Raw genomic sequence first — 25,862 nt, forward strand, 5'->3', positions numbered from 1 at the left:
GCAAAACATGAGTCACTGATGGTTGCTGTATTTTACACTACAAATCTACAGAATGCATTACTGTCTTTGAATTACTTTCTTTGAATTAATTTTTGTGTATAAGCACAAAGCAGGCAAATTCAATGGCTCATGGACTTACTCTGCAAAGTCTTGTGCCAGTACAAAGAATTCAAAACTATTTAATGGGACATGTATTTGCAATGGACAGCACATATGGGCCTTCTGCTGTCTCCTTCCTGGTGCTATTTTTTGCAGCTATGGAAAGTTCAGTTGTCAAGACATCCTTATGTTCTCTGTATTCTTTATTTTACAACACCAAAATAATATTGTTAGTTTTCACTGAAAAATTCTTGATATAAACATTGCTTAAGTGTAATTAAAAACTTAATCAATCTGTCCCATGTGTGATTCTTGTTTGAAAATTATTTGGAGTTGTTTCGGGGGGGGATAGGCAGGCACAGCCTATTCAGAAGAGCCATTTGTCTGAATTAATATTTGTCCTTAATCACCTCAAGTTGTACTTAGTGGCAGCTTTTTAGTAGACTGGAGGTTAAAGGTTGTAGCAGCAGAATCTGAGGAGACCACCATTGTGCTCCACTGAACTTGGGATGAGACTGGGACTTTGGAGCCCACAGAAAAATGGATAGTTTCAAAGATTCCCTTCGGTTAGCAATGTCAAATGCCTGGTTTGCAGCCTTATAATTTTTGTAGTGAGTAAATAAAACCTATTCCCTTTCTTGTTTGGTGATACTATGATTCTACTGCATTCTGCAGAAACCTGCTGCTCAAAGGGAAGGAGCAGGAGGCCCTGGTCTGGGAGAAGATTCAGATCTCGCACATAACATGTAGGAGGGTTTAATTTATTATGATGCTCTGATTAAAGAGATTGCAATGTCAATTGGCAATAAGGCCATCAGCTGACCTTACTGCTGAGCAATGAGGAACTACTGAAGTTTTCCACATCAGTGTTTTGTTTGTATCCTGACCAATGTTCCTTTCTGTACCAGCTTCCATTGATAATACCACCTCAGTACCCACATAGACACTGTTGGTTTGTGTATCTTGATTCTCCTACAAGTATGAAACACCTCCAATATGAAAAAACCTTAAGTGATAATAGTTTCAATGAAGTGCTATGTTAGGCAATGTAGTGTCTGTGCTGTTAGTTAACAGCTGGCAATAGGGAAGGAAAATGGATTTGTATAGGTAGAGGATGGTTGACCCATTGTTTCTCAGCTGCATGGACGTTGTAGCCCTTGGCCTGTGGCTCCTTGGCTGGAGCTGTGTCAGGCAATGGGCAGCCAGGTAAGAACAGGCAGCTCCTCAGCAGAAGTGCCCCCAGCACTGTCAGTGAGCTGTAAGACTCAGCTATATCTCCTGGTTCTCAGAGGAATAAAGAAATCTGAAGGAAACTGTGTGCAGAAATTTCCTCAGGTCTGTTTGCAGACATCTACCAACTTTTGGGAGAATGTTGCAATTACCAGCCACAGTTAACCTGGGCGTTAAGAAAAATCTTGGCCTGGTGTATCCCTGATTTGCTTCAAGGAATCACCATGTGTTTGTTTTCTACTTTTTAATACAAAATTGCATATGGCACAATTGTTCTCGTAAATATCAACTTTGCTACTTTGTGGAAATAACAGAATTCCATTGAGATCAAATCAGCTGATTCCTCGCTTGGAAACTCAGTGGGATTTCTCTCTGCTACCCTTTCTTTCTTTTGAAGATCTCTGCCTCTGCATATGTTATTTGACTTCTCCTTGAGTGATACATCTCAAACACACTATGGAAATACTTCCCATTATAACTATTAAGTTTGAAGTGAAGCATGGTGCAATAGTTATAATCCTTTAAACTATAATTTCTTCAAATTTCTCTACAGACTAAATGGTGAAAGACAGTGACATAGATACTACTAGCAGTTTGACTGTGTTGTTTGGAAGCATGCTGCTCTGAGCTGCCAATATGTGATAAGAAATACAGTGGGACAAATTTCCACTTAAGAAAAAATTAAATTTGGCACAGAAAGGTCATGGGTGATGCATAAACTTTGTAAAAATCAAGGTAGAGTGATTTTTCTCAACATGCTTCTTAAGGGCTGATCTGTATATTCTGATATAAATGTTGTGACCCTGGATTTGTGTTGAGTTGTTTGGTTTTTTTTAAAGCTTAAATCTAGAAGTGTTCCATGGCAGAATATCTTGCATTGAACATGGAACATTATAGCTACTGCAGTTCTTCAGAGTTAATGAAACAGAGAAGGAAATGAAACAAATCTAATTATGTTACTCTGTGGTAACATTATTGCATAATTTAGTGGACATAATACAGCCAGTAAACAATATTGAAAAGAATAAACATGATGGGAAAGACCATTCTGGACCACTTGTCTATCAGGTTAACATCAGTCAAATCAGGGATTTTGACTTTGATCTGGGATGCCCTCCTGCGTAAGTGTCCTTTTTGGTGGAGCCTGTGCCTGTCCAGAGCACTCCTGTTGTAGGGGTCTCTGCTGGGAGGGGCTCTTGTGTGCTCCAGGCTGGCACTGCTGCTCGTGTCCGTGGTGGCTCGTGGCTCTGGGAGGCCGGTGAGCACATCTGAGCTGCGCGCGTCGCGTCGCGTCTCCAGCGCTCTGAGAATCGTGTTTCCACAGCCATCATCAACCTGTGCCAAGGAAGAACGTGGGTTAGACAAGCTCCTCAGCCAGCCCAAGGTGCTTCCCACGTGGACCTTGTGGCTCCAGTGTCAAGGTGCTCCTGGGGCTGCAGTGACAGCCCTGTCTGTCACTTTTTCCCAAAAGTGAAAAGATACTGAATACGCTTTCCTGACTAGTGTGAAATTCAACATCTGAGCACCTTCCATCCTGACTCAGCTTCTTGGTCTTGTAATTCAGTTTACTGTCTCATCCTCTGTGAAGTAAGACTTTTGTAATTTTATCTTCTACTTGGATCATGGCCTTTATGAAATACTGATTTTTAAAGTCGGGTGACTGGCACCTGAAGCTTTCACCTATTTAAGGTGAAAAGAAAATGTTGCTGTCTCTGCCCATTTCAAACAGTTTTTGGCTGTTGTAGTGCTTCAGGTTAGTTTCTACAAGTTTTGTAACAATGGGTTCATCATATGAAGAACATGTAGATACACATGTATTTTATCAGTTATTGTAAAATATTTGTGCTAAGAATTGATTTTGAGCAATTTACTATATTTCAAGGATGAAATCATAGCATACCATTAACCTGCTCATGTGCATATAGAATAATCCATTTTATTCAATGAAAACTTACATTCCATTGCGTTTTTATGTGTTGGTACCAGAAGCAGTTGTTTCAAATATGTTTGCCACTTTATTTGTGCTATGAGTCAGAGCACTCTTTTAAATACTAAGCAAAGAACTGGAAAATTTCAACCAGTATGTACATGTCTGGCACAAACAATTATATATATATGTATATATTAAATATTTTTGTATCATTATCTTCTTATCTATGAGTGTAATTAACCATGAATTGCTGCATTGCTGTGAAGTGTTCTTGTCACAGATTTTTAGTTTTCTGCACATTTGTCATAAAACCTCTTTTGGAAATTTTTTGTGGTATTTCCAGGTTGAATTGTGACTTCTCCATAAAGACTTAATAGATGTTTCAAATTCACAGATATTTAAACATCCACTGTAGCTCATATGAGGGAAATATCCATCAGAACACAGGCCTCTTAAATGAAACTTCAAGGTCTTCACATTGAGGCTTGAATATTAATGTTGTTTTTGGCAAACTGTGGTATTGGACCTATCCCAATTTTATAACAAACTCATCCACAGATCATGTCTGTGGATGCCTTTACATCAGGGAATAAAGTATTAATTACAGGCAATATCTAGTCCTGTGAAGCACCATTGATGTGCAGTGCTTTGTTTACACTCTGAGCTTTACATTTTCAGTAAGACATTGCAGAGCTGGGAAATGATCTACAGCAGATTTGAAGTATGTGCAAGAAAAAATTCCAAACAAAACACACAGGGAAAACCAGTCTTTGTGGGTTGCTGCAAAGGAAAGGTGGAACCAAAGAAAGTTTCTGTTCCACTTGGCAATGGGGAAGATGTTCCTTCCCATCACCAGGAGAAATGTTTACATCATTACTGAGGGCAAATTTGCACTGTGCCAGGCTCAGAACTTACTAACTGAAAGCAAAGTAGTGAAGGGACTATTTGTACAAAAGCCACTCCAGAGAACTGTGGGGTAAAAATGTCTTTTAAGTGAAGTAATAAGTCACCACAGACAGAAAATGCACTAGTCTGGTTTAGAAGTTGATTCTGTATGTGCTGAAATGAGCATTCAGTGGTAAAACCCCAGTTCCCACCACTGTTTTGGTGGGAAAAGCCCACATGTTCTGGGTTTAGAAAGACCAGCTTCACAAATCAGCATGGTGTTTCAAATATTTGCTTGAGATATGAGCTACCCAGTTCATACTTTTTAGGTCAGTTCTTCAAATTTAAGAAGAAGGAAGATTTAAGCTAGAGTCTCCTACTCTTCAGAGGAACTGCCACAACTATGGGACTATTCATTTACCCTCAAGATCTGACATTTTTTCTGTGGAAAAAACCCAGTGACCTCAGAGCTGTCTCTGTGTAAAAATAATTTCTTTTTAATTCTAAGAAGTTTTGATAGGCCAGTCTTTTCTGCCCAGTTTTATGAAAGAATTCTTTGAGCTGTCTTTGATTACATAATCTAATGTGTAAGTTAATTGACTTCAGTGTTATAATAATAGTAACAATAATGCAAGCATTATTAAGCAGTTATTATGACTTTTCTTTTGGGAAGAAAACTCATAGCTGCCTATGCTCTGAAGGGATTCACAGGGATCTTTCTTAAACTAATATAAACTGACAATTTATTATGAGCCATGCAGTGTCTGAATTCCTGTTCTAAGCATTCTGAATGAACCTGTTATTTTAAAAATGAATTTAATTTAAGCCCTTTTAGGCAAGATGATTTGTATGTCATGAAGCAAGTTGTCTTTGAATTGCAGTCTTTGCAATTCAGAGCAAAGAGCCTTACACTGATCTTGACTAAATTAGCTGATGGAAGTGTAAAAGGTGTTCTTATGTACCTGGTCAAATTCTCTGTGCAATTTCCCACATCATTAAAATTCTTTCATTATATTTCTGAAGTTCACTGCAAAGTATTAAAATTTGTGCAGCTGATCTCCTGCTGCTGAGCCAGCAACTGTGCTGAAACTGTTCTCCCCAGATGAACTTGGTTCATGATAATCTAATTGTAACACCAACTCACCCCTCCACCCAAGGTAGGACCACCCCTCACTGGGCATGTGCTGCATATTTTATTGACTCAGAGTGAAGAGAGAGAATTTTATACCAATCAGTAACAAAGGTGTGTATAACTAGAGTCACTCAAGTTCTACCTAAAATGTAAAGAAACAGGATACAAATAAGCTGATGATGGAGAAAAGTTAGGGAAGACTCCATTGTAACTACTGGCATTGGTTGATGGGCTCAACTTGTCTTCTACCCCATAGGGATGCCTGTTGGGCAAGAATCACTCTGTGGGCTGAATACTTTCACTGAGGATTAGAGTTTGTCTGTGTATTGCTTTGAAGATGTTTTTGCAGTCCGATACTATAACTGGCAATCCTTGAACCTTAACCTCTCACAATTTTTTATTAGCAAATAGTGATATTCCATAAGCTGTTAGAGTGAGTCCTTCCCAGGGGCTGGCAGTGGGTAACATACTCAGAAAAAGAGGAGGACCCACTAAGGGGTGATAAATTGGGAAGACCTGCTGAGGGGTCCCCCTTGGGCTGTCCCTGACCAGGTCAGTCAAACCACTCTGTGATCCAGCAGGACAGTTCAGTGAAGGGTCCCCTAACAGGACACTGACAGTCTGGTATCAGCTTTCCTGGGGTGCTGACAGACAAATCAAACACTAAGGGTTGAATGAATGTCCCCACACCAAGGGGGATGAAACCTCCTTTTTTCACTTGACACTTAGAATATGAGTTTCCTGCTTAGGATCATCAAATTATATTGTTAAGTGTAAAATAGTTAAGTAATAAAAAGAAAAAACCCGAAGCAACAGGCCTGTATTGACCACATAAAAAGTAGTCAGACAACCCTAGAGGAAGTGCATGTTAGCATTCCTTGACAGAGAATGGGCCTCAAATGCTTAGTGCTGTCTGGAATGAACTTTTACCTTTTTTTTTTTTTTCTTTATTTTAAACCTTAACTGTTGGGAGATAAAAGGTAAGAACATCTGTTTTGCCTCAATACAAATCTATTGTTTCTTCCTCTTAAGATGAAAGACTCAGGGCTATGTTACTCACACTGGTTGTCTTATTGGAACAAGTGCTGTAGTGTTACCACAATCTGATCTGCAAAGAAAAGGCTTGTGCTCAGCAGGGCTGTACTAATTTACAAGGAGATTTACTTGAACATTAAGATATTCACGTGGTTTTGTGCTCCCTTCTTTTTTTCTCCTTCCAGTAGCCACTGTGTTGGAAAATTGTAAGTTTTCCTCAGAGCCTGTGGCTGGTCTCTGGCTTTCTATCCCAAGCATTTAGTGTTTCACAGGACATTTGAAAGGAAAGTGTGATGCTGTGCAGAACTGATGAGACAATCTATCACTTGCCTTGTATTGTCATTTATGAACCTTTTGATGGGTTCCCACTCACATTATGATTGTATCCTACCTTTTTTTCATACTTAAGAGATATCTTTTGTGTAATTGCTATTCACACTATAATTGTCTGGGGAAAGATATTTTCTTGCTGGGTGGTTTTTCCTATTTATCCATAACTATGGGGATGTTGGTGACACCTAGCTTTGACAAATGAACAAGGAGATATAAATAGTCTTTATGCTTTATTCAGAGAAACAGAAAGATTTTTTACTACAAATTAATACTTGTTTGTATATTAAAAATAAAAATGTCATAAATTGTGAAGCTGGAGAGACTTTATTTCCATCTTCTTCAGTCTGTAGAGCTGGAATAACCACCTATGAAACAGCAGTTCTGTTTCATTTTTCATCTGGTCTTCTCTATACTTGTTAATATTGTGGTCAGTTTGCTGAGTGTTGCTCATGCATCTAAAGCTTGTGTAATCTGGTGAAGAAATTTGAACTCTTTTAGTCTTTGGAGCTGTATGTCAGGTGGGAACGATCGATATCTTCACCTGGCACAAAGAGATGAAGCACTGTTACATATTCTAATAGTTACAGGTCCCTGTATGGAAAAGTGGTGTGGGTCAAGAGAAAAAGGGAAAAAATGTCCTATAGCTATACATACTTACAACTGTACTTCTTTTGTGCTCAAAAAACCCTTTCCCCTGCTCTGGTGCAGGCATCAGACCATTTTTCATACCAGAGAAAAATCTCAAAAAATGATGGAGAGGGGCAGGGAGCTGTGTCACTGGAGGTCACTTAACCTTGCTGTGTCCCACTGCTCTGGTCATGTGCATTCTTCCTGCCAAAGACAGAAATACAACTGTTGGATATCAGCATTTTTATGCTGAGTAAAATTAATGTTCACAGTGTCTCACATCAGTGTGTGGAACATAAAATTCACCGATATCCATTCACATGTGTGTCTTTATGTATGTGTGTGCATATATATATATATGTATGTATATATATATATATATGTGTGTATATATATATATATATATGTATATATATATATATATGTATGTATATATATATATATGTGTATATATATATATATATATATATATATAAAAATTTAAGATCAAAACCCCGCACTGTATAGGCAGAAAGCAGTCTGTCCATTTAGAGCACTCTCTGTCTCAGAATGGGATTGCTCCTCTGAAGTGGGAGCACTTAGAAATCCTGGTACCAAGCATGTATGACTTCCCTTTTCTACCAGAAAAATGATGGTGTATGCAATGTGGTGCTTTAAAATCTTTCCATCCCATTCTGGGTACCAGTTTCAGTGTAATCTTTGCTGCATAACATTCAGACAAAAGCTTTTAGTTATGAGTTATGGAATTTTGATAGTTAAACAAACTGTCCAAATATGTAGGGGAAGAACTTACCTGCACTCTTGTCCTTTACTCAGTTCAGTGCACTGGGGTGCATGCAGCCAAGGCTGACCTCTGAAGAAATCTTGATTTCCTCTTCATCATGAATCCTTGCTGTGCTGCTTCTCACCTAGGCTGGGTCATCTCAGGAGCTGTTGAGGTAGCTAGTCAGAGTTTGTGGGTTATATTGTTTTTTTTCCTTCCTTATTTTCCATAGAAATGGATAGACAGTGTCTGTGCACAACAATCCATGCCAGGGTGGCTTATGTCCTCTGCTCTGTGGAAGACAGCACTCTGTGGGGTCTTGGAGACTGCTGATTACCTGAGCTGAATTTGTGTCCTCACTGTAATAAAGCATCTCCTACCCAATAGGACAGAAGGCAAATTAAGTAAGAACTTTTAATGGGCTCATGAGTTCACTGAGACTGAGAGTATGATGACATTGTTAATGATAGCTGTAGTGGTGGGACACCAAACACACAGCTCTAGAATTAACAAGATATCACAGAGTTTCTGACATGCACTTCCTGATGTGTATGTGACACTGCAGCCATCTATCAAGAAGAAATCTTACTTCTTAGAGTTTTATGTGCTGGTCTCATTCTTCAAACTGAACAGAGGGCTTGAATACAGTTTTGTCCAAATGTTATTACCTCAGGCCACAACAGTAAATAAGTTTGTAGGACAGCCTGTGCAAGATCTCATTAATACTTGGATGTAATATATTGTAAGCAAAGCACAGGAAGGAAGAAAAATTTTGGCTCATTAGGATATGTATTTTCCTTGGAGTCAGACTGGACCAAGTACAACTGAGGCTTCAAAGGGTTTATTTCTGAAAAAATGGGAAAAAGTGAAATAGGTTTATAGATGTTTTCAAGTGCTCAGTGATTTATTGCAAAATCAAACTCATCCTCATCAAAAATATGTTCATAGTATTACTTCCTGAAAGTTTTCTGGTTTGTTTTTTAAAGAGGGGAGAGTTGTGGTATGCCAGAAGTTAGCTGAGGGAAAAATCCTGACATCTATGAAAGCTGTTAGAATCTAGCAGCAGCATCCTTGTGTTCCTCAAAGTTCAGTGCTACAGACTTCATTCAGGGCTCACTGAAGCAACACAGCTTGTCTATGTTTCTCATTTTTGGTGAAGTTTCTGTATGTAACGAGGAACTTTATTATAAACATTTCTTCTATACCACCTTCTAAAGCAAAACGAAATATACAGCTGAAGAGATAAATATTTCACTTCCTTGAGCCCTTGTACTTCTTCTGCAAGAAATGCAAAGAAGAAAGAAATGTGTCCTGAATAATCATTTGCATTTTCTGTATTTTCTTACTCTGTTTCCAGTTGAAGATAGAACAGACCATACGTTGCTGTAATCTCCTTAAAATGCAATTTTTCTCTGGGCAATCTTAAATGCTTTTGCACAGGTGTTCCACCTGCATTTATCTCTATCATCATATAAAGGAACATTTTCTCAGTGAAAGTAATGTTTGAAAAGACAGCTTGAACACTTTACCTGGACTCTATTTGTTTCCAGTCTGCTCTTCTCACCTGTAGCATGTCCTGCCCTGCCTGCTGTCTTTTTTTGACGTTGAGGTCCTTTCCCAAAGAATATGTAATTTACAAAGGCATATTCCAGCAAGGCCAGGAACACAAACACAAAGCATCCCATCAGGTAAATATCTATTGCCTTGACATAGGGAATCTTTGGCAAGGTCTCCCTGAGGTGGGTGCTGATGGTGGTCATGGTCAGCACAGTCGTGATTCCTGCAAAAGGAAGAAACAAGTCAGTGACTAGTAAGACAAGGAGGAGATTTGAGCACAAAAGACATAATCAAAGCATTGCACTTCTCATGATGGTGATGATCTGGTTCTTAGCAGCCCAAGGAATGTGTTTTGCAGAACTGGAAAGGAACATATCCCTTGCAAGTCTGCTAATAGTACCTTCCTTGGCTTTTCATGCAGTGGAGGGTAATGAAATAACCTCCAATAGCCCAGGCTATGTTGGAACTCCTTGCCTAAATTTTGGTCATAACTGTGCTAGGGAATGTGGTGTTAGCTGACCTGGATAGCAAAGTGTTGATTGTTGTTCTTTCTATGTGAGAAAATGCTTCTTACTTCATTTGCAGAAGTAGCCCTGCTTGACCCCATAGGTGACTTGCATTGCTGTGGCAAAGTGCAATAAGTATCTATCTTTTGATTTAAAATGGAAGATTGAAAGGAGAAAGGGAAGCCTTTTGATAAAGTGATGGTCTTTGATGAAGACAAAGTGATATATATGCTTGTACCAAAACAACTTTTCTTGTTAATTAGGTGCTTGCAAGTAAAGCATCTCATTGTGTTATCTACCACTGAATGATTTTTTTTTTCTCATATGAGTTTTTTTCTTTTAGCTGGCTGAAATTACTTTTTAGCCTGTTTTAATCACAGGTCATTAATGCATGTAGATAATAGCTCTAGGCACAGGTCTAAGAAGTTTAATTTGCAGGGAAATGGGACAGAATGGCTTTTTGGCAATAGAGTTGAAAAACATATATGCCTTAAAGCACAGATAGCTGGAGAAGATTTTCATTCTTATAGGAAGTTCTAGGAAGGAACATGGTATAGGAAAGAACCAACTATAGGAAAAACAGACTTATTTAGTGTAAGCTAGTATATATCCACTGATGTCACTAGGATCTTGTGTATTCATTCTGGATTGAGAGAAATCAATAGGGATTGTTCATGCAGCACAGTGTACATACCCTCAGACACCTGAATTAGACTTTTATGCTCCAGTTTGGAAGTAAGATACTTTTGGCCTGATCCAAAGACCACTATGACAACTGGAAGTCAGTCAAAATCCCAAGAACTTCAGGTCACACCTGCCTGCCTTCCTGACAACCTGTGCTGCTTGAGTAAGATCACAGTTAATGATGCTACAACCAGCAGTATGGATTTGGTGCCACCGTTTTCAAAGGCAGCAAGTGTCCATATAGTTCAGTCATTTTTAGAAGAAGTTACCTAGAGCAACTCTGGCTGCAGAGGCATCGTAATTGATCCAAAAGGACACCCAAGACAGAATTGTGATCAGTGTGGAAGGCATATAGGTTTGCAAAATGAAGTATCCAATATTTCTTTTAAGCCGGAAGCTAAGTGATAATCGAGGATATGCTCCTGAAAGAAAGAAGTCATACAATGACAATGCCTAACAAAAGGCAGGCACTGATATTTTTGGGTTGGAGGAAGAGGGGACAACTCTTTTTAACTTGTCAGTGCTTACCTGTTGTAAATTCCACTCTCTTTGATATCATTTTGTAGTCCACGACAGAAAACTGCGGGAGCTCGATGTTATTAACTCCTGTTACTGCTGACTCTCCTCCGTTCCAGTAAAATTCAATATCATCAGTAGTGTATCCATCTGAAACAGAGGCACAGTTTGATTATTGACTTTTCTTTTTGTTTTAATACTTTGCTAAAATAGTTGCAGTTCAAGTGAAAGGAGCTGCTGTTAATCAGGAATTCAGCCTTCTGTAGTGTGACATTACTGTTACACAGAATTCTTTCTCTATGCCTCGAGGAAGCTTCCAGATGTAGAAGAGGAGAAGACAGAAAACAAGAACAGAATTAATGATTAAAGTTTGTTTTTTAGCCAGCTCTAATACAACAACTTTTTAATCAGGCTTGAGTTGCTCAGTTTACCAACTGAAACAGATACATCATCAGCAAAACTTTTAAACTCTCTGTAGAGGAGCTCTGACAGTAAAACCAGGTTCAGTTCTCAGATTTTAATTTGATTTCCTATGCAGTACATGTCAAAGTACAGAGTTGGGAGCCAGTGATGACAGAGATGATTCTAGAAGAGTTAAGGTGCCTGTAGTATCACCTGACAATGTCTGTCATAGCTGTAGGTAACCCTTTGATATTAATGAAGCATTTTATATTTTAATTAGACCATGCCATCTTTGATCTTCTGTTATCACAGAATTATTTCTTTTTTACTCCAAAACTAGCACCTTTCTTCTCATTCCTTTTAACAGTGATGTTGATTATTTATAATGTAATCAAAAATTAATTTGCCATTATATCATTGGAAATGTTAACATTATTGTTACCATTTTCAGAAATATTTTGATTGAACTCAGAAGTGACTGATTTTCAAAAAAATCTCCCAATTGACAATATTTTTGAACTAATATTTAAACTGGTTCCACTTTATTGCATTTTTCTACTTTCCCCAGATATCTACCAGAGGAGAGAACATCTCATCTATTTTTAAATTTTTCCTTCAGGTGTTAGATTTAATCAGGTTTAAATCATGTAACACAGATCAAATAAAACGTGTTTGAACTCAAAGCTTTAGAAAACTTAACAGTACTTTTGCCAGTTGAACCAACTGTAGCTTTAGAAGCCTCCACAGAGTTAGGAACCTATCCTTTCATATGCACAAGTAATGCAATATCAAGCCAAGGAAATGACTCTTGAGATGTCTTTTCCTATGATGGTGCCTAGTAATAGCCTCATCCCTGGAAGGCTGACCACATGCAGGACAGATCCATGGTTTCCCTGGTGATAGTCAGAGAAGCTCTGATGACTTGCTGCCAGGCTCCAGAGATTGCACAGAAAGTCTGCAGCTATTGAACAGCTACCTTTTGATGCAAGCACACAATGACAGGCTGAACAAGGCTAAATGTTCACATATTTTATTTCTGAGCTGCTCAGCGCCATGGTGTTCTAACTATCTGAATTGCTCTGAAAACCACGCTAACCTATGTAATATGGATTGCTGCTGCAAGCTTAAAACTGGGTTTCCCATTACTTATGGTATTTATTTATTTATTTATTTCAAATGAACCATCCCAGGGCTGTGACACAGAGCTCTGCATTGCTGGTTTTCATGACTTCACTGCAAAAGGTCGAGGTAGCTGCTTGGTAGTGAGACTTCAGTAGCTGCCTTAAAAGCTTTGAACACAAACCCCAGGGCTGACATGAGCTTTGTGTGATACAGAATGATTTAAAGTGAATGAAGACTGCTAAGACTGTTTAAAAGACCAAGACTGAGATTGGCAGGGAAGTGTTAACTTCATTTTCTTGCAAATCTGTTCTACAAAAACCTTCTCTTGAAGGATTTCTCTTCTCCAGAAAGGTGTTGCAAAACAGATGGCATTGGAACTGTCATCTCATACTGAAAGGATATTGGTTATGTGTAGGCTTCATACCACACAGATATCCTCTAGATGATAATTAATGATACATCCATTTGTCTTTAGGGGACAGAATAAAAAAACAAAAGGGGCATCACTACCTACATGTTGAGCAGGTACTCACTGCAAAGTCACAGCTGAAGGTTTAGATGTGAGAAACCTGAATTCTGCCTCATGGTTTGGAAGAAAACCATGAAAATGATTCTTCCAAAAGAGACTTCCAAATACAAGAAAAAGTGCGTCTAATGCGAGCTACTACTTTCTCTAAATAAACGGATTTCCTTCTTGAATTAAAGCTTCCCTAAAGCTGATGGAATTATGAGAAAGGGATATTGATGTTTTTCACTCAGGAGCATTCACATTTTTAGCTCCCTTTTTAGAAAAGTAGTAGAGCAAAATCATCATCCTGTGGTTTTAGGTACAGTGACCTTCAGTACATTATTTCCCTGGCAGTCACTGTAATATCTAGACACTAACAAGGTCTAAATTCTCCCAGGGCAGATATTCCCTGATGTGATAGGATTGTTGCTGTGTTTCCTTACGTGCTTTGCACATTGTTCTAGGTGTGTGGGAGGCATTGTTTTTCATGGCTGACAATGGCTCACAGGTGCAGGCATTGGAGGTCCTCGTGTTTCATAGGTGTCAACATCACTTTTTAATAGCAAACTTAGGAGGAAGACAGTTGGCTGCAGGTCAGAGACAGGGATTGATCTCAGCTCTGAACACTGAGCAGGAGACAGATTGCGCCTTCTCCTGTTAAAGCGGACAGTGGCTTTAGTGATGGAAATGAAGGAACCTTCAAGTGTGGAGAAGAGCTGACTACTGGCTAGCAGGCAATGGAAACCCTTTATTTCGTGCAGCAAACGCCTTAGCATTTTCTTCCTTAGCAAAGGAAGAAAAGCTATTTCAGCGATAGGAAAAGTGAGTCTTGCCACTGCAGTGGCCAGTGTTAATGCTGGTTTGTTCCCGAACTTATCTGTACTGCCCAGGCATTCCCTCGGCAGCTCCTTTCCCGTGTAATCCTTTTCCTCCGTATCCCCTACGTATCCATGTCACCAATTTAAATGCATACCTCTGCTTTTGTGTCAGAGAGAGCAGCGCTCGCAGCCGGGCCGCGATGTCCGAACACGAGTTTCATAGAGGGTGTTTCAGTGCTGCTGACAGAGCTGCCACAGGGCGGGCGCGACGCGAACGGGACGAGGGGAGAGCGGGAACGGAATTCCCGGCAGCGCGCCGGGACCGCGCGGGGGCGCCCGCGCTCCGCCTTCGGCCGGGAACCCGGGAGGGGAATGCGCGGGGGATGCGCGGGGATGCGGGGGGTGCGGGGGGGATGTGCGGGGGATGCGAGGGGGATGCGGGAGAATGCGGGGGGATGCGCGGGGGATGCGGGGGAATGCACGAGGGATGTGCGGGAGGTGCGCGGGGATGCGCGGGGATGCGCGGGAGGTGCGCGGGGGATGCGAGGGGATGCGCGGGGGATGCGGAGAATGCGCGGGGAATGCACGGGGGATGTGCGGGAGGTGCGCGGAGGATGCGAGGGGGATGCGCGGGGGGTGCGAGGGGATGCGCGGGGATGCGGAGGGATGCGCGGGGGATGCGGGGGGATGCGGGGGGTGCGCGGGGGATGCGGGGGGATGCGCGGGGGATGCGCGGGGGATGCGGGGGGATGCGGGGTGGATGCGCGGGGGATGCACGGGGGATGCGGGGGGATGCGAGGGGGATGCGGGGGGATGCGCGGGGGATGCGGGGTGGGTGCGCGGGGGATGCGCGGGGGATGCGGGGGGATGCGAGGGGGATGCGCGGGGGATGCAGGGTGGGTGCGCGGGGGATGCGGGGGGATGCGGGGGGGTGCGCGGGGGATGCGCGGGGGATGTGCGGGGGGTGCGCGGGGGATGCGCGGGAGGTGCGCGGGGATGCGGGGGGTGCGCGGGGGATGTGCGTGGGGGATGCGCGGGGGATGCGGGGGAATGCACGGGGGATGTGCGGGATGCGCGGGGATGCGCGGGGATGCGCGGGGGGTGCGCGGGGGATGCGCGGGGGATGTGCGGGGGGTGCGCGGGGGATGCGCGGGAGGTGCGCGGGGGATGCATGGGAGGTGCGTGGGGGATGCGCGGGGGATGCGCGGGAGGTGCGCGGGGGATGTGCGGGAGGTGCGCGGGGGATGCGAGGGGGGTGCGCGGGGGATGCGAGGGATGCACGGGCGGTGCGCGGGGGATGCGCAGGGGATGCACGGGAGGTGCGCGGGGGATGCGCGGGGAATGCACGGGGAAGTGCGGGCGGTGCTCGGGGGATGCGCGGGGAACGCGTGGGGCAGGCGAGGGGGATGCGCGGGGATGCGCGGGAGGTGCGCTGAGGATGCGAGGGGGATGCGAGGGATGCGCGGTGGATGCGCGGGGAGCCGAACGCGTTCGCTCCCAACTTCTGGAGCGAGCACGGCCTCGTTGCTGGGCTGGCATCCCTAGCAGTCTAGCTCGTTCAATCAAGCAGTTTTCCCAGCAATTCTGAGTCTGGTTTTGTTGGCTTAAATCATAAAGGACCGATAAAATTTTATTTATTTATTTGTTGTATGATTAATAATGCTCCCTGAAAAATGTTTGTTGTACTTAAGCCTTTTTTTTTTTTCTTTTTTTTTTGCTTGCTAGATTATTTTCCATCTTCAAAACCACTAAAAAACAAATTTAATTGCCCAGCTTGAGATATAAAACTTGCTTCCTAGAAAATATTGTCTAGAAATGAAAATGTACACTTAATCGCCAATTTTTTTTTTTTTTTTTTTTTTTTCCGCTCTCAGCAGCTGAGAGTTCAAGTGAGAATGCTTGGTCAGAAGTACCACAGATCTTAAAAGTAACTATATTTATACATGGCAAGAAATAGGTTATATATAAATCTCCCTGTTCACAGAAGAAAATATTTCAGAAATATTGCTGACATTGTGATATAGCCAAGTTTAACAGTGTATGGGATGTCACCAAGCTGTTCTATTTTGCACAGCAGCACTTACCAAATATCTCTGGGATAAATGAGGGTCTGTGTTACATTCACTAATACAAATCATGATTCCACTATCAGTGATTCAAGAGATGTCCAAACAGAATCCCTTTTCCCTTCTGATTCCCTGAAACACCCAGCAGCCAGGTCTTTTCCCTTGGATCTAAATAGGGCTGTTCAAAAGACTACATTAATTTGTGTGCACAAATTAGTTTGCCCTGGGTAAGGACATGAAGCTGTACCCCAAACCTCTTCCATTCCTCCTAGATTGTGCCTTTCATAACAAACTTAGTCTTTGTTGCTAAATGTATTATATATTTCTTGTCATTATTCCTTATGATTGTATTCAAACAGGAAGATAATGCATTTCTTTCACACACCACCAAGATGGTCCATATAGGGCTAAATTTATTGTGCTATTTAAACTTAAACCTGACAGGTGAATGGGGCAACACACATCTGAAAAATGTTTTTGGGAATCTGTAACTAGATAACATTAAGGTGATAGAATTGCTTGAAAAGGCTTCCTGCCACCTGAGTTTGAGTGTGTATTTGCATCTGTAAGGTACTTTTTTTTTCCACTGAGAAATATTTTTTGTTTTCCTGGGGGATATGAGTTAGCCTTAGCAACACTGGCTCAAATGAAAACTTGGGTAGACTGCTGGAGTACTAAATATTGTCAGTTATTTAGGAAGGTTTCTCAAATAAAAAGAAATTTTATGTGTAGGGCAATCTGTTCCATCCCAGTTGGAGACATAACTTCCTATCCATTAGAAGAAGAAAATAAATGTTATTACAGCAGAAAGTCACTCTTGCAAGATCCTAATCTAGTTCAAACAGTGAATTATAACCTTGCCTTAATTTGCAAGTACCTTCAATATTGGTTCAGTTTTGCTTGTTAACATTTTTTGCCAGTAAGGCTTGATACAAACCCGAAAGTCCTGTGGGGGAGAAATTGTTTGGTTTTGCTTAATATCTGTTTAATGGCTAACTCAGCAGGACTTCTCTGTATCACTGTGTCTCAACAGAGGGAAATGAAGGATTCTGAATAAGTAGTCAAACTTATATTGAAAATGCCTTACCAGTTAATTTGGCTCCTTCTACTGGATTATGCCAGGGATGGCAAAGGAACTTAAAGGCTAAAATAAAAATAATGCAATGAACAATCAGAAGCACACATCAGTATGTTTTAGCTAATATGGCTTTCATGTGCAAGAGTACTTCTTATAAGGCATACTAGTATTTTTGTGTCCTGTTCTCTAGTACGAATTTAATTCTCATTAGCTATTAAAAAAACCCAAAAACACTAAGGAATTATTAAGAAAGGGAAGCAAATGCAAAATTCTTTGTTTGCATTTCCATATAAATTCCAATCCACGTGGTACTATTTCATACAGTTTCCTTTCTTTGCCCAAAATAGAAATCCTAAATTGGCTAGAATGAAGGACACACTTGATTCCAGTGAAGAAAGGACCTGTCTGAGTCATTAGACTGTCTGATTCTTTAGCCTGGAGGTAAGCTGATAAAAAAAAGTCTGTAAGATTCTAAATTAGCACGGTGAGCTTGAAGAGCACATGATTATTTACAGACCATCAGACTTTCAGACCAAGAAAGCAACAAATCACATATCTAGTGGCTAGTTGGAAAGAAATAAAGGGAAATTCAGCATACAGATAAACTGCAGGGATCACTCATTGACGAGTGTCCAGAGTTTATGCTTGTTCAAAAGCTGTCACAGAATCACAGAATAAAAATCTATCCAGGTTGCTAAATAAGATACTATTTCCAACTGGATGTAGTGAAGTGCAGAACAATTACTGGAGGTGTTTACTGAGGAGATATCAGCATGTGTGTCCTAGGCTCTGTTCTAGCTTCAATGATATGTTCTGCTGGCCACTCTCAGAGATAAGATAATGTGCAAGATGGATATTTGATCTAAGACAGTACAACAGTTAGGGGTCTGACATGTTCCAGTGCAGCCTGATTTACCCATCTCAATTCTTCCATCTCTAAAACACTTTCCTTTCAACACTGGAGTGATGACTTTTAGCCTGATGTAAAGAGCCTCTGACTCTACACATCTTTGTGTAATTCCTGCAAATCAAACTGTGATTAAAAAGTCTTGTTCATGCCCACACATTTTGTGTAGTAAAAGCAGCCTGCCCATAGTAGCTTAGAGGCTAAATGTCATTGAAAACTCTGAAGTTCCTTATATACAAATGTTTAGTGAGCAGTGCCAGTGATTCAAATTTCAATGATCTGTTGTCTAAAATTTCCAGCAATAATAATACATACAAAAATACTTTTTAGAAGTTTTTTAGAAAGCAGGTGAGCAGCATGTGTTCATGACTGGTGTCCTCTTGTGCAGCCCAGACACTTGTGTAATTGTACATGTAATATGTACAAGGTGCACAGCTGCTGTCAACAGGTCATCCCTGATACACACATCATACATCAGCTTTACAGACTTTTAGCAAGTTTCTCATCTTGTAAGTTAGTTTGAGTGGCTCTGAAGCATGAAGTTTTAAGATGGCACTTCAGTTACTTCGGTAGTTACATATGCTGAGGAATATTTTATTTAATCTCTTCCACATTTCTCACTTGTTTGCCTGAATCCTCTTCTTTGTGGGGTTGAAACCACCAAAGTTCTGAAGTCACATTGTCATGTTCTTGTCTAAAGACAAGTCAACAGTGATTAGGGCAGCAGCTATGCATGAGAAGGCTAACCCAAACATTCTCCTTGCCTTGCATGCCATTTCACTTGCTGGTGGTACCAGACTGTCCTTGAGAGCTTGGAGCTAGAAAGACAGGATTTGTTTCTTTCCAGTAGCAAGTGTCAGAAATCCCAGCCATCTTCTCTTCCTTTCATTCTGAGATGCCTTTTTCCTGAATCAGTTTTGATCTTTCTGCTTCTCCCTTTCCTATTTTTCTTTTGAATGGACATTTTACTGGTTACCAGCTGTATCTCAATTGGCAGAAAGGTGAACCAAAGCTCCTGACCTTTCTTCTTTTTTTCTAAGCTTTATTCCCTCTGATTTGATGAGGAGAAAGAAAATATCCATTTTCAGGAGCAGCAAAATGCAGACCACACATTGTTTCTACTCTAGTCCTGGCAGCACAGGGTGGGAGTGCTAGACTCAGGATGAAAGACCTTGGCATTTTGAGAGAGCCCTGCCCTCTCCTAAAAGTCTTGTGCAATCCTTCATCTTGTTTGCTAACTCAAAGGACTTCCATACCTTTACACAAACCTGACTAACTTGCTTGCAGTGCTGTCATGAGCACATTTTGTGTAAAATTTGTAAGTCCAATGCAAATATTTTTTCAACCCCACCAGTTTCTTCCTTCCTCTTTTTTTTTTTTTCCTCATTTGAGCTGCTGTACAATAGATGACTCTCACTGTCTGAGCCATAATCCTAGAAGCTTTTTTCCTGACTTGAGTTGCTTTACAAAGTTAAAAAAGGGAACAACACTATTTATAAGCACATTATGTAAACACTAGCAACAGAGGTTCAGCTGCTTAGCATTCAATTAATTTAGTTCAGTCAATATTGCATGGCACACAGTTTTGTCTGCTCATATTGTAAACACATCTTGCCCTTGAGCACTTATTTCATTTGACTAATTAAGATCTACTTCTAAGTGCTCTCATTTTGTTGCCAGGCAGACTCGCCCAACTTTAGATACAGCTGTTGTAGGTGGTGAAAAAGGCATTTAAAATCCAGGTCCATCTGGTTGGTGCTCCTGTGTGTCAGGCCAAAACCTGCTCTTCTTTAAGGCAGTAGGGTCTCTGCTTTCCACAGGACTCAGACTGAAGATGAATCAGGACATTGTGTGTTTCTTACTTATGCCAGCATGTCTTACACAAGTACACATATTTCTGCACAATATTGTGTTCCCACCTGACACAGTGAAAACCCTTTTAAAATTTTAATTATTTAATGCAGGTGCATAAAGTTTTTGAGAGAGGTAAATGTGGAACCAAGTACATGTCCACTGTACTTAGGCTTTTTATATAAATAGTGAGAATAAAGTTTTCATGGTAGTCTTTCCTTTCTTTTCTGATTCTCCTCCCCCCTGGGGGAAGAAGGGAGTGAGTGAATGGCTGCTCAGTATTTAGCTGCCAGCATGGTCTCACTCACTATTCTGACTTTGCAAGTAGCTGAATTTTCAATTCATGAACAATTATAGAAAGATTTAAAGTTACATTGAGCTGCATTAACATTTCCATTCAAACAAAATTAAGAGTAATTGAGAGGACTTTGGCAATGCACATGTATTGTACACGTACTCCACATTTTCTGGGTGCATATGTTGCCAAAATAATTACACAATACTGAACTTGTATACTGTGCTGAGGAAAAATTTCTTGCCTGAGAAGTACCATGTTCCCTTGTGCAAAACCAGGCTGAATTCAGAAAGGAGTGCAGTTCTGCACCAAGGAGATGAATGCCTCCTTGGACATCAAGGTGACTGAGGTACTGCTATGATTGCCTGTTTTACTTAAGCACTAGAGAATGAGTAGGGGAGTTTCTGTGGCTAAAAGCATAGGCTAAAGTCAAGGAACAGGCTTTTTGGGTGGTTAATGAACAATTTCTGCTTAATATCTGCAGCTTTGTGAGGAGGGAGGCAAACCTGCAGCACACACTCACACACACTCATTAGTGGACTAATGTGAGGTGTAATGGAGGGACAGGAGCTCCATGGAGGGAGAAGATCCAAGATCTTATAATCAAAAGATGCTGAATGGTTTCCTGTCTGCCTAATCTTGTTGATACATATTCCTGGCCACAGTAAGTGTGTGAAATATTTGAATTACAGTTCTTTTGCTTTGACCCTAAACTTGAATACAAATAAGGCAGTCATGTTCTGTCTGGTTTGGATTAGAAATTGTAAAAGTTTAAATAACTGGGATTTTTTTTCTTTAGGAAGAACTCTCCATAGGTAATTTAGTGATCATAGAATCAAAGAATTACAAAAGCATAGAAAAGTTTGAGTTGGAAGGAAATTAAAGTTCCAACCCTCCTGTCATGGGCAGGGACACCTTTCACTAGACCAGGTTGTTCAAAGCTCCATCCAACCTGGTATTGAACATTTCCAGGGATGGGGCATCCACACCTTCCCTGGGCCACCTGTGACAGTGCCTCACCACCCTCACAGTAAAGAATTTGTTCCTAGTATCTAATCTAAACCTCCTGTCCTTCAATTTGAAGCCATCACCCCCTTGTCTTGTCATTACATGCCCTTGTAAAAAGTTTCTTTCTAGCTCTTTTGCTGGCACTCTTTAGGTACTGGATGGTGCTCTAAGGTGCTCCTGGTCCTTGTCTTCAGGCTGAACGCCTCCAACTCTCTCAGTCTGTCTTCACAGGAGAGGAGCTCTGTCCCTCTGGGTGGCCCTCCTCTGAACTCACTGCAGCAGGTCCATGTCCTGCCTATGCTGAGGACCCCAGGGCTGGACACAGGTGGGGTCTCACAAGAGCAGACTGGAGGGACATGACCACAGCCCTCGACCTGCAGCTTTTGGTACAGCCCAGGAAGTCACTGTCTTCCTGGGCTGGGAGTGCACATTGCCAGGTCATGTTGAGCTTCCCACCAACCAAAGCCCTCAAGTCCTCCTAAGAACTGCTCCCAATCCATTCCTTAACCAGCCTATGATTGTGCCTATAGACACTTACAGAATATAATGACTAAGAATGGAAATAGATTACTCAGAAGATTGGCCACATATTCTGAGCCAAGTCACTGAGAGTATTAGCCAAAATTGTACTTCACCAGGAAGTTGCAGGAAGAGATAGCAATACTGGGTAGCAATCTAGTAACCTTTAGGTGCTGCTTCAATCAGACAGATTACAGCTCAGATCTGCAATTAGAGTTACCATATAGTCTTTCCCTTTCCCTGGACATCAGCACTATGGCCATGTAGCCCTGATCCTGGGGTCCAATGCCTCATGTGGAATGAGTCATTGTCTAATTCTGTTTCCATCCACATGCTAATGGACAGTTGTCCCTTTTAAAAACCAGGCTTGCACTCCAATGGTAGCAGGTATTTGAAAGACTGAAGGAGACAAATGTGCACCTCTCTGCACAGATGCTTCCTTCATGGCTAGGGACATCTGACCTAGAAGTCTGGGAAACCAGGTGCTGCTGTTTCCATGGAAGCCTGATGAATTGAGGGCTGCCAATCACCAGAAAATATAAATTAAATGAAAAGTTGTATCAGTATGAATGATGTCTTCAAACAAAACTGAAATGCTCAACATTTTCTTCTTAAAGTTTTCCACACACTATGATTTTCCCATAATAACCTATACCTCTTTGTACAGTCTACTCTGGCACTTAATGCTTGCTGCTATAAGTTTATGAGGAAAGTGAATTAATAAATAAAGCAGTTAGAAGTGGTAGCAGAAAGCTAATGGAGGAAGCATTAAGAGGTTTATCAGAAGGGCTCAATTCTGTTCTCAGTTCTGCAGAGAAGTTTTCTGAGGGCTGGAGGACTTGCATGTGAGTATACTGCTCACCTAATAAAACTCCTTCATATTATTATTGTCTCAGGTCAGATAAACCATCTTCCCACACTGAGATTTGAGGCATTGTGTTTTGTTATTTGTATTACTGCAGTGTCAAGAAGCCATATATTTAGATCAAGACAGAGAAGGGATAGGCACTGAGTAGATATTTCTTAAGATTTATAGTATCTGTAAATATAGATGCCTTGGGGGAAAGGCTTTTTTTTACAAACTGAAGCAAATCCATGAGTACCTGAATCTCCCAGTTTGTTCTGATTGTTTTTTGCTTTCATACAGCAATTCACACCTTGGCAGAAGACAATGAAATATATAAACAATACTTATGGCTGTAACATTCTACAATTCAGCTGTGGTCTCAAAGCACAGTGTACCAGCCCTTCCAAGATTGTTATATTACCAGGTGCAGAGATTATTTTTCCTTTAGCTCTGACTGCAGAAATACAGACTCGTCTAAGAGCACAGCTGATTCTGGAGAAGTCAGCCCCTCCTCTAAATTAATCCTTGAATTTTTTTGAAAGCAAACGAAGCTTTTCTTTTTGCTGTTCCCATGGCCTGAGGGGCCTCAGAGGCTGAAGACTGAGACTTGATGAGGCTGTGATGGGAAATGACTCAACTCCAGCTTTCCTGTCCTCTGTGATCACCAGGGGACACCCTGGTCACATATTGGTACCTCTGAGATTACTGAGATGACACTAAACAAGAAGAGCAGCTGGTGAAAACAACTCTGCATTCCTCTGTGTGTAACAGAAAAATGCTTAAGACACACCAAGCTTTGCTAATTTCATATGTTCATGTTCTGGAATTGTTGAATGTCAAATATTTCCTATTAAAATCTATACATCCATATAAAGACAAGCTATCCATCTTTTTGAAAATAATATGGGAAGCTCATATAGACTAAACTATCTGCATCTGAGTAACTTGTAAATTTGTGTGCAGTGTTAAAATACATTGTGAAAGTAACATAACTAACTGATTTATAGTCCTCTGGGGAAAGAAATCTTTCCAAAGTGTGGAAACAGAGCAGTCACTGTGGCTTAACACTAGTGTGCTGTGAAGAATGAATTATTTTAGCTCAGTGGCTGACTTAAAAGATGAGTGGTAAGGAATGACATAAATTGAGCCAAAAATATATTTCAACTTTTGATGTGGAAAAGAAAAAAAAAAGGAAACATGCAGTCCTTGTTGGCTAATTTCTCAGTTTCAATATCCACAAGCTATTTGTGAATCTGCCTCTCAAAGTATCTAAAAAACAACTTGCTCAGCTTCACAGCTCTGTGCTAGTCTTTCTGTTCCTGTGATGTTTAAATTGGCTGCTGTGGATGCTCATGATGTAACTTTAAAACCTCTCTTGTTTTGCTGCCTGCATGCTCTCTGCAGCTCGGAAGGATGGCATGTCAGAAGTTAACATGGATCCATGGATTGCTGTGTGCATGCAGTCTCCATGGGCAATCCTTCTGAGAATGTATTTGCAATGATACAAGCTCAGTGTGTGCATTCTGCACAGGGTATATGGAGTAACCTAGGGTCTATTATCTGAAGGCCTCAAGAAATTATAAAGTGAGTTTCAAATTGCAAAATGTGTTGCCCAGAGAGCAGTCACTTTGCTATCTATCCCAGTGGGCAGAATATGGGATTACTTTGGCAGCCTTTTGTGCTGATCTCCATTCCTGCTCTTGCCTGGGGTGTTTTGTATGGTAGTCTTGCTTGTTTTATGAGTATGCTGTGATAAAGTGTGCTTTTCTGTGTCTTGCTGTTTCCTTTTATTTTGTTAGGCTTTGTGGGAGCTTGAATATGGCATTTGATCCAGGGCAGAGTTTTTGTGAACTAAGGTGGTTTGTGCATGTCACAGCACTGGCAGCAATGGGAGTACAGCAGGCATGGATGGACACCCACCTGCACACTGGTGAACTGGGAAAGCTGCCAATAGGACATCCTATCACTTATTAAGGCACATTAAGTGAAGATGGGCAGGCAGGAACCCTTCTGACTTTCATTCAAATAGTCTGCATTGAATTGCACCTCAGAAAGATGCACTCTTCAAATGATCTGAGTTTTGGAACCTCTCTCTCCTTAGTCCACCAAGTCTGGAAGAAATTTAAAGCTGAGTATGTATTTTAGAACTTAAAGGAATTGGCCAGAAGCAGAAGAGAGTTTTTAATCCCAGTGCTATGCTGTGACAACCAGAGACAAGTCAAATTGGAGAAAATGAGTGTTTTTTTTACCCAAGGTTCATGGGATCCATGGGAAGCAACATATTCCAGAGGACAGGTTTATGGCTGGCAGGTCTCATGGGAGAGGGGGGCAGTCTGGCAGGAGGGTGAGGGAGAGAAGCTCTTCATTTACAAATGTGGCAAAACCTATGCAACTGGTTGGTATTGGGGGGCTGCCCTCTTTAAGAACATTAGAAATATAAGCTCTTGAAAAAGGTATTGGGTTCATCATCCTTCCAGACCTTTTTTTTTTTTTAATTTGGAAGAGGCCTTGAAACTGGCTTCTAGAATACTCTGAACAGCAAGTTCCTTTGAGAAAGGAGAAATTATGCTTTCTGTGGAACCAATTTGATATGCTTGGTGAGAAACAGGATGAGACCAGATGACCTTTTAGTGGTTTTGGATACTTCAGGGAAAATACATAAGTGGATCCAGCTCAAAGCTCTTGCTGCCTCAGGTATGAGAACAGCAATATTCATTAGTGAATTTTTATTGCCAGGCATGAATAAATTACTAGATATCTGGTGCCTGCAGACAGGCAAAGAAAAAACTGTATGGGAAAGCTTGGATTTAAGACAGGTTTTTAATCTCTAAAAAAAAATCCCTATTTGTTTGAGGTGTAGGTTCTTATATCCTTGGTAGTTCAAATGCAGTCATACCCTAGATCAATGCAATTTTGTCTCAAGCAGAGAGCTGTGATAAATCTGTTCAAATCTCATTCAGTCAGATGGCTCTGTGCCAACAAAGGTGATAATGAATGTTTAGATATGAAGTCAGTTGTTTTTTCTGGCAACAAACTATATAGAGGTTCAAGTGGAGCATTTTATTGATTTACTGTAATATCACTCTAAGTTGGTTGCACTTTCAAAGAAGCATTACATATATTTAGTGTTAGATCTATTTCTAT

The 25,862-nt window shown here is 41.1% G+C and overlaps 1 protein-coding gene across 1 annotated transcript in view; it reads right to left on the minus strand.

The window, feature by feature from the left end:
• Window positions 1-286: 286 nt before the first annotated feature.
• The window catches only part of GABRB1 (gamma-aminobutyric acid type A receptor subunit beta1), a 102,552-nt gene continuing 76,976 nt past the window's right edge, over window positions 287-25,862 (minus strand). The window contains exons 6-9 of the mRNA XM_056489746.1: window positions 11,310-11,447; window positions 11,051-11,203; window positions 9,564-9,814; window positions 287-2,664 (exon numbers count right to left, since the gene is read on the minus strand). Coding sequence (XP_056345721.1) covers window positions 2,314-2,664; window positions 9,564-9,814; window positions 11,051-11,203; window positions 11,310-11,447 — 893 coding nt within the window. The 3' untranslated portion in view covers window positions 287-2,313. The remainder of the gene's footprint in view (window positions 2,665-9,563; window positions 9,815-11,050; window positions 11,204-11,309; window positions 11,448-25,862) is intronic.

This window comes from Oenanthe melanoleuca, chromosome 4 (assembly GCF_029582105.1).
Source record: "Oenanthe melanoleuca isolate GR-GAL-2019-014 chromosome 4, OMel1.0, whole genome shotgun sequence".
NCBI lineage: Eukaryota > Metazoa > Chordata > Aves > Passeriformes > Muscicapidae > Oenanthe > Oenanthe melanoleuca.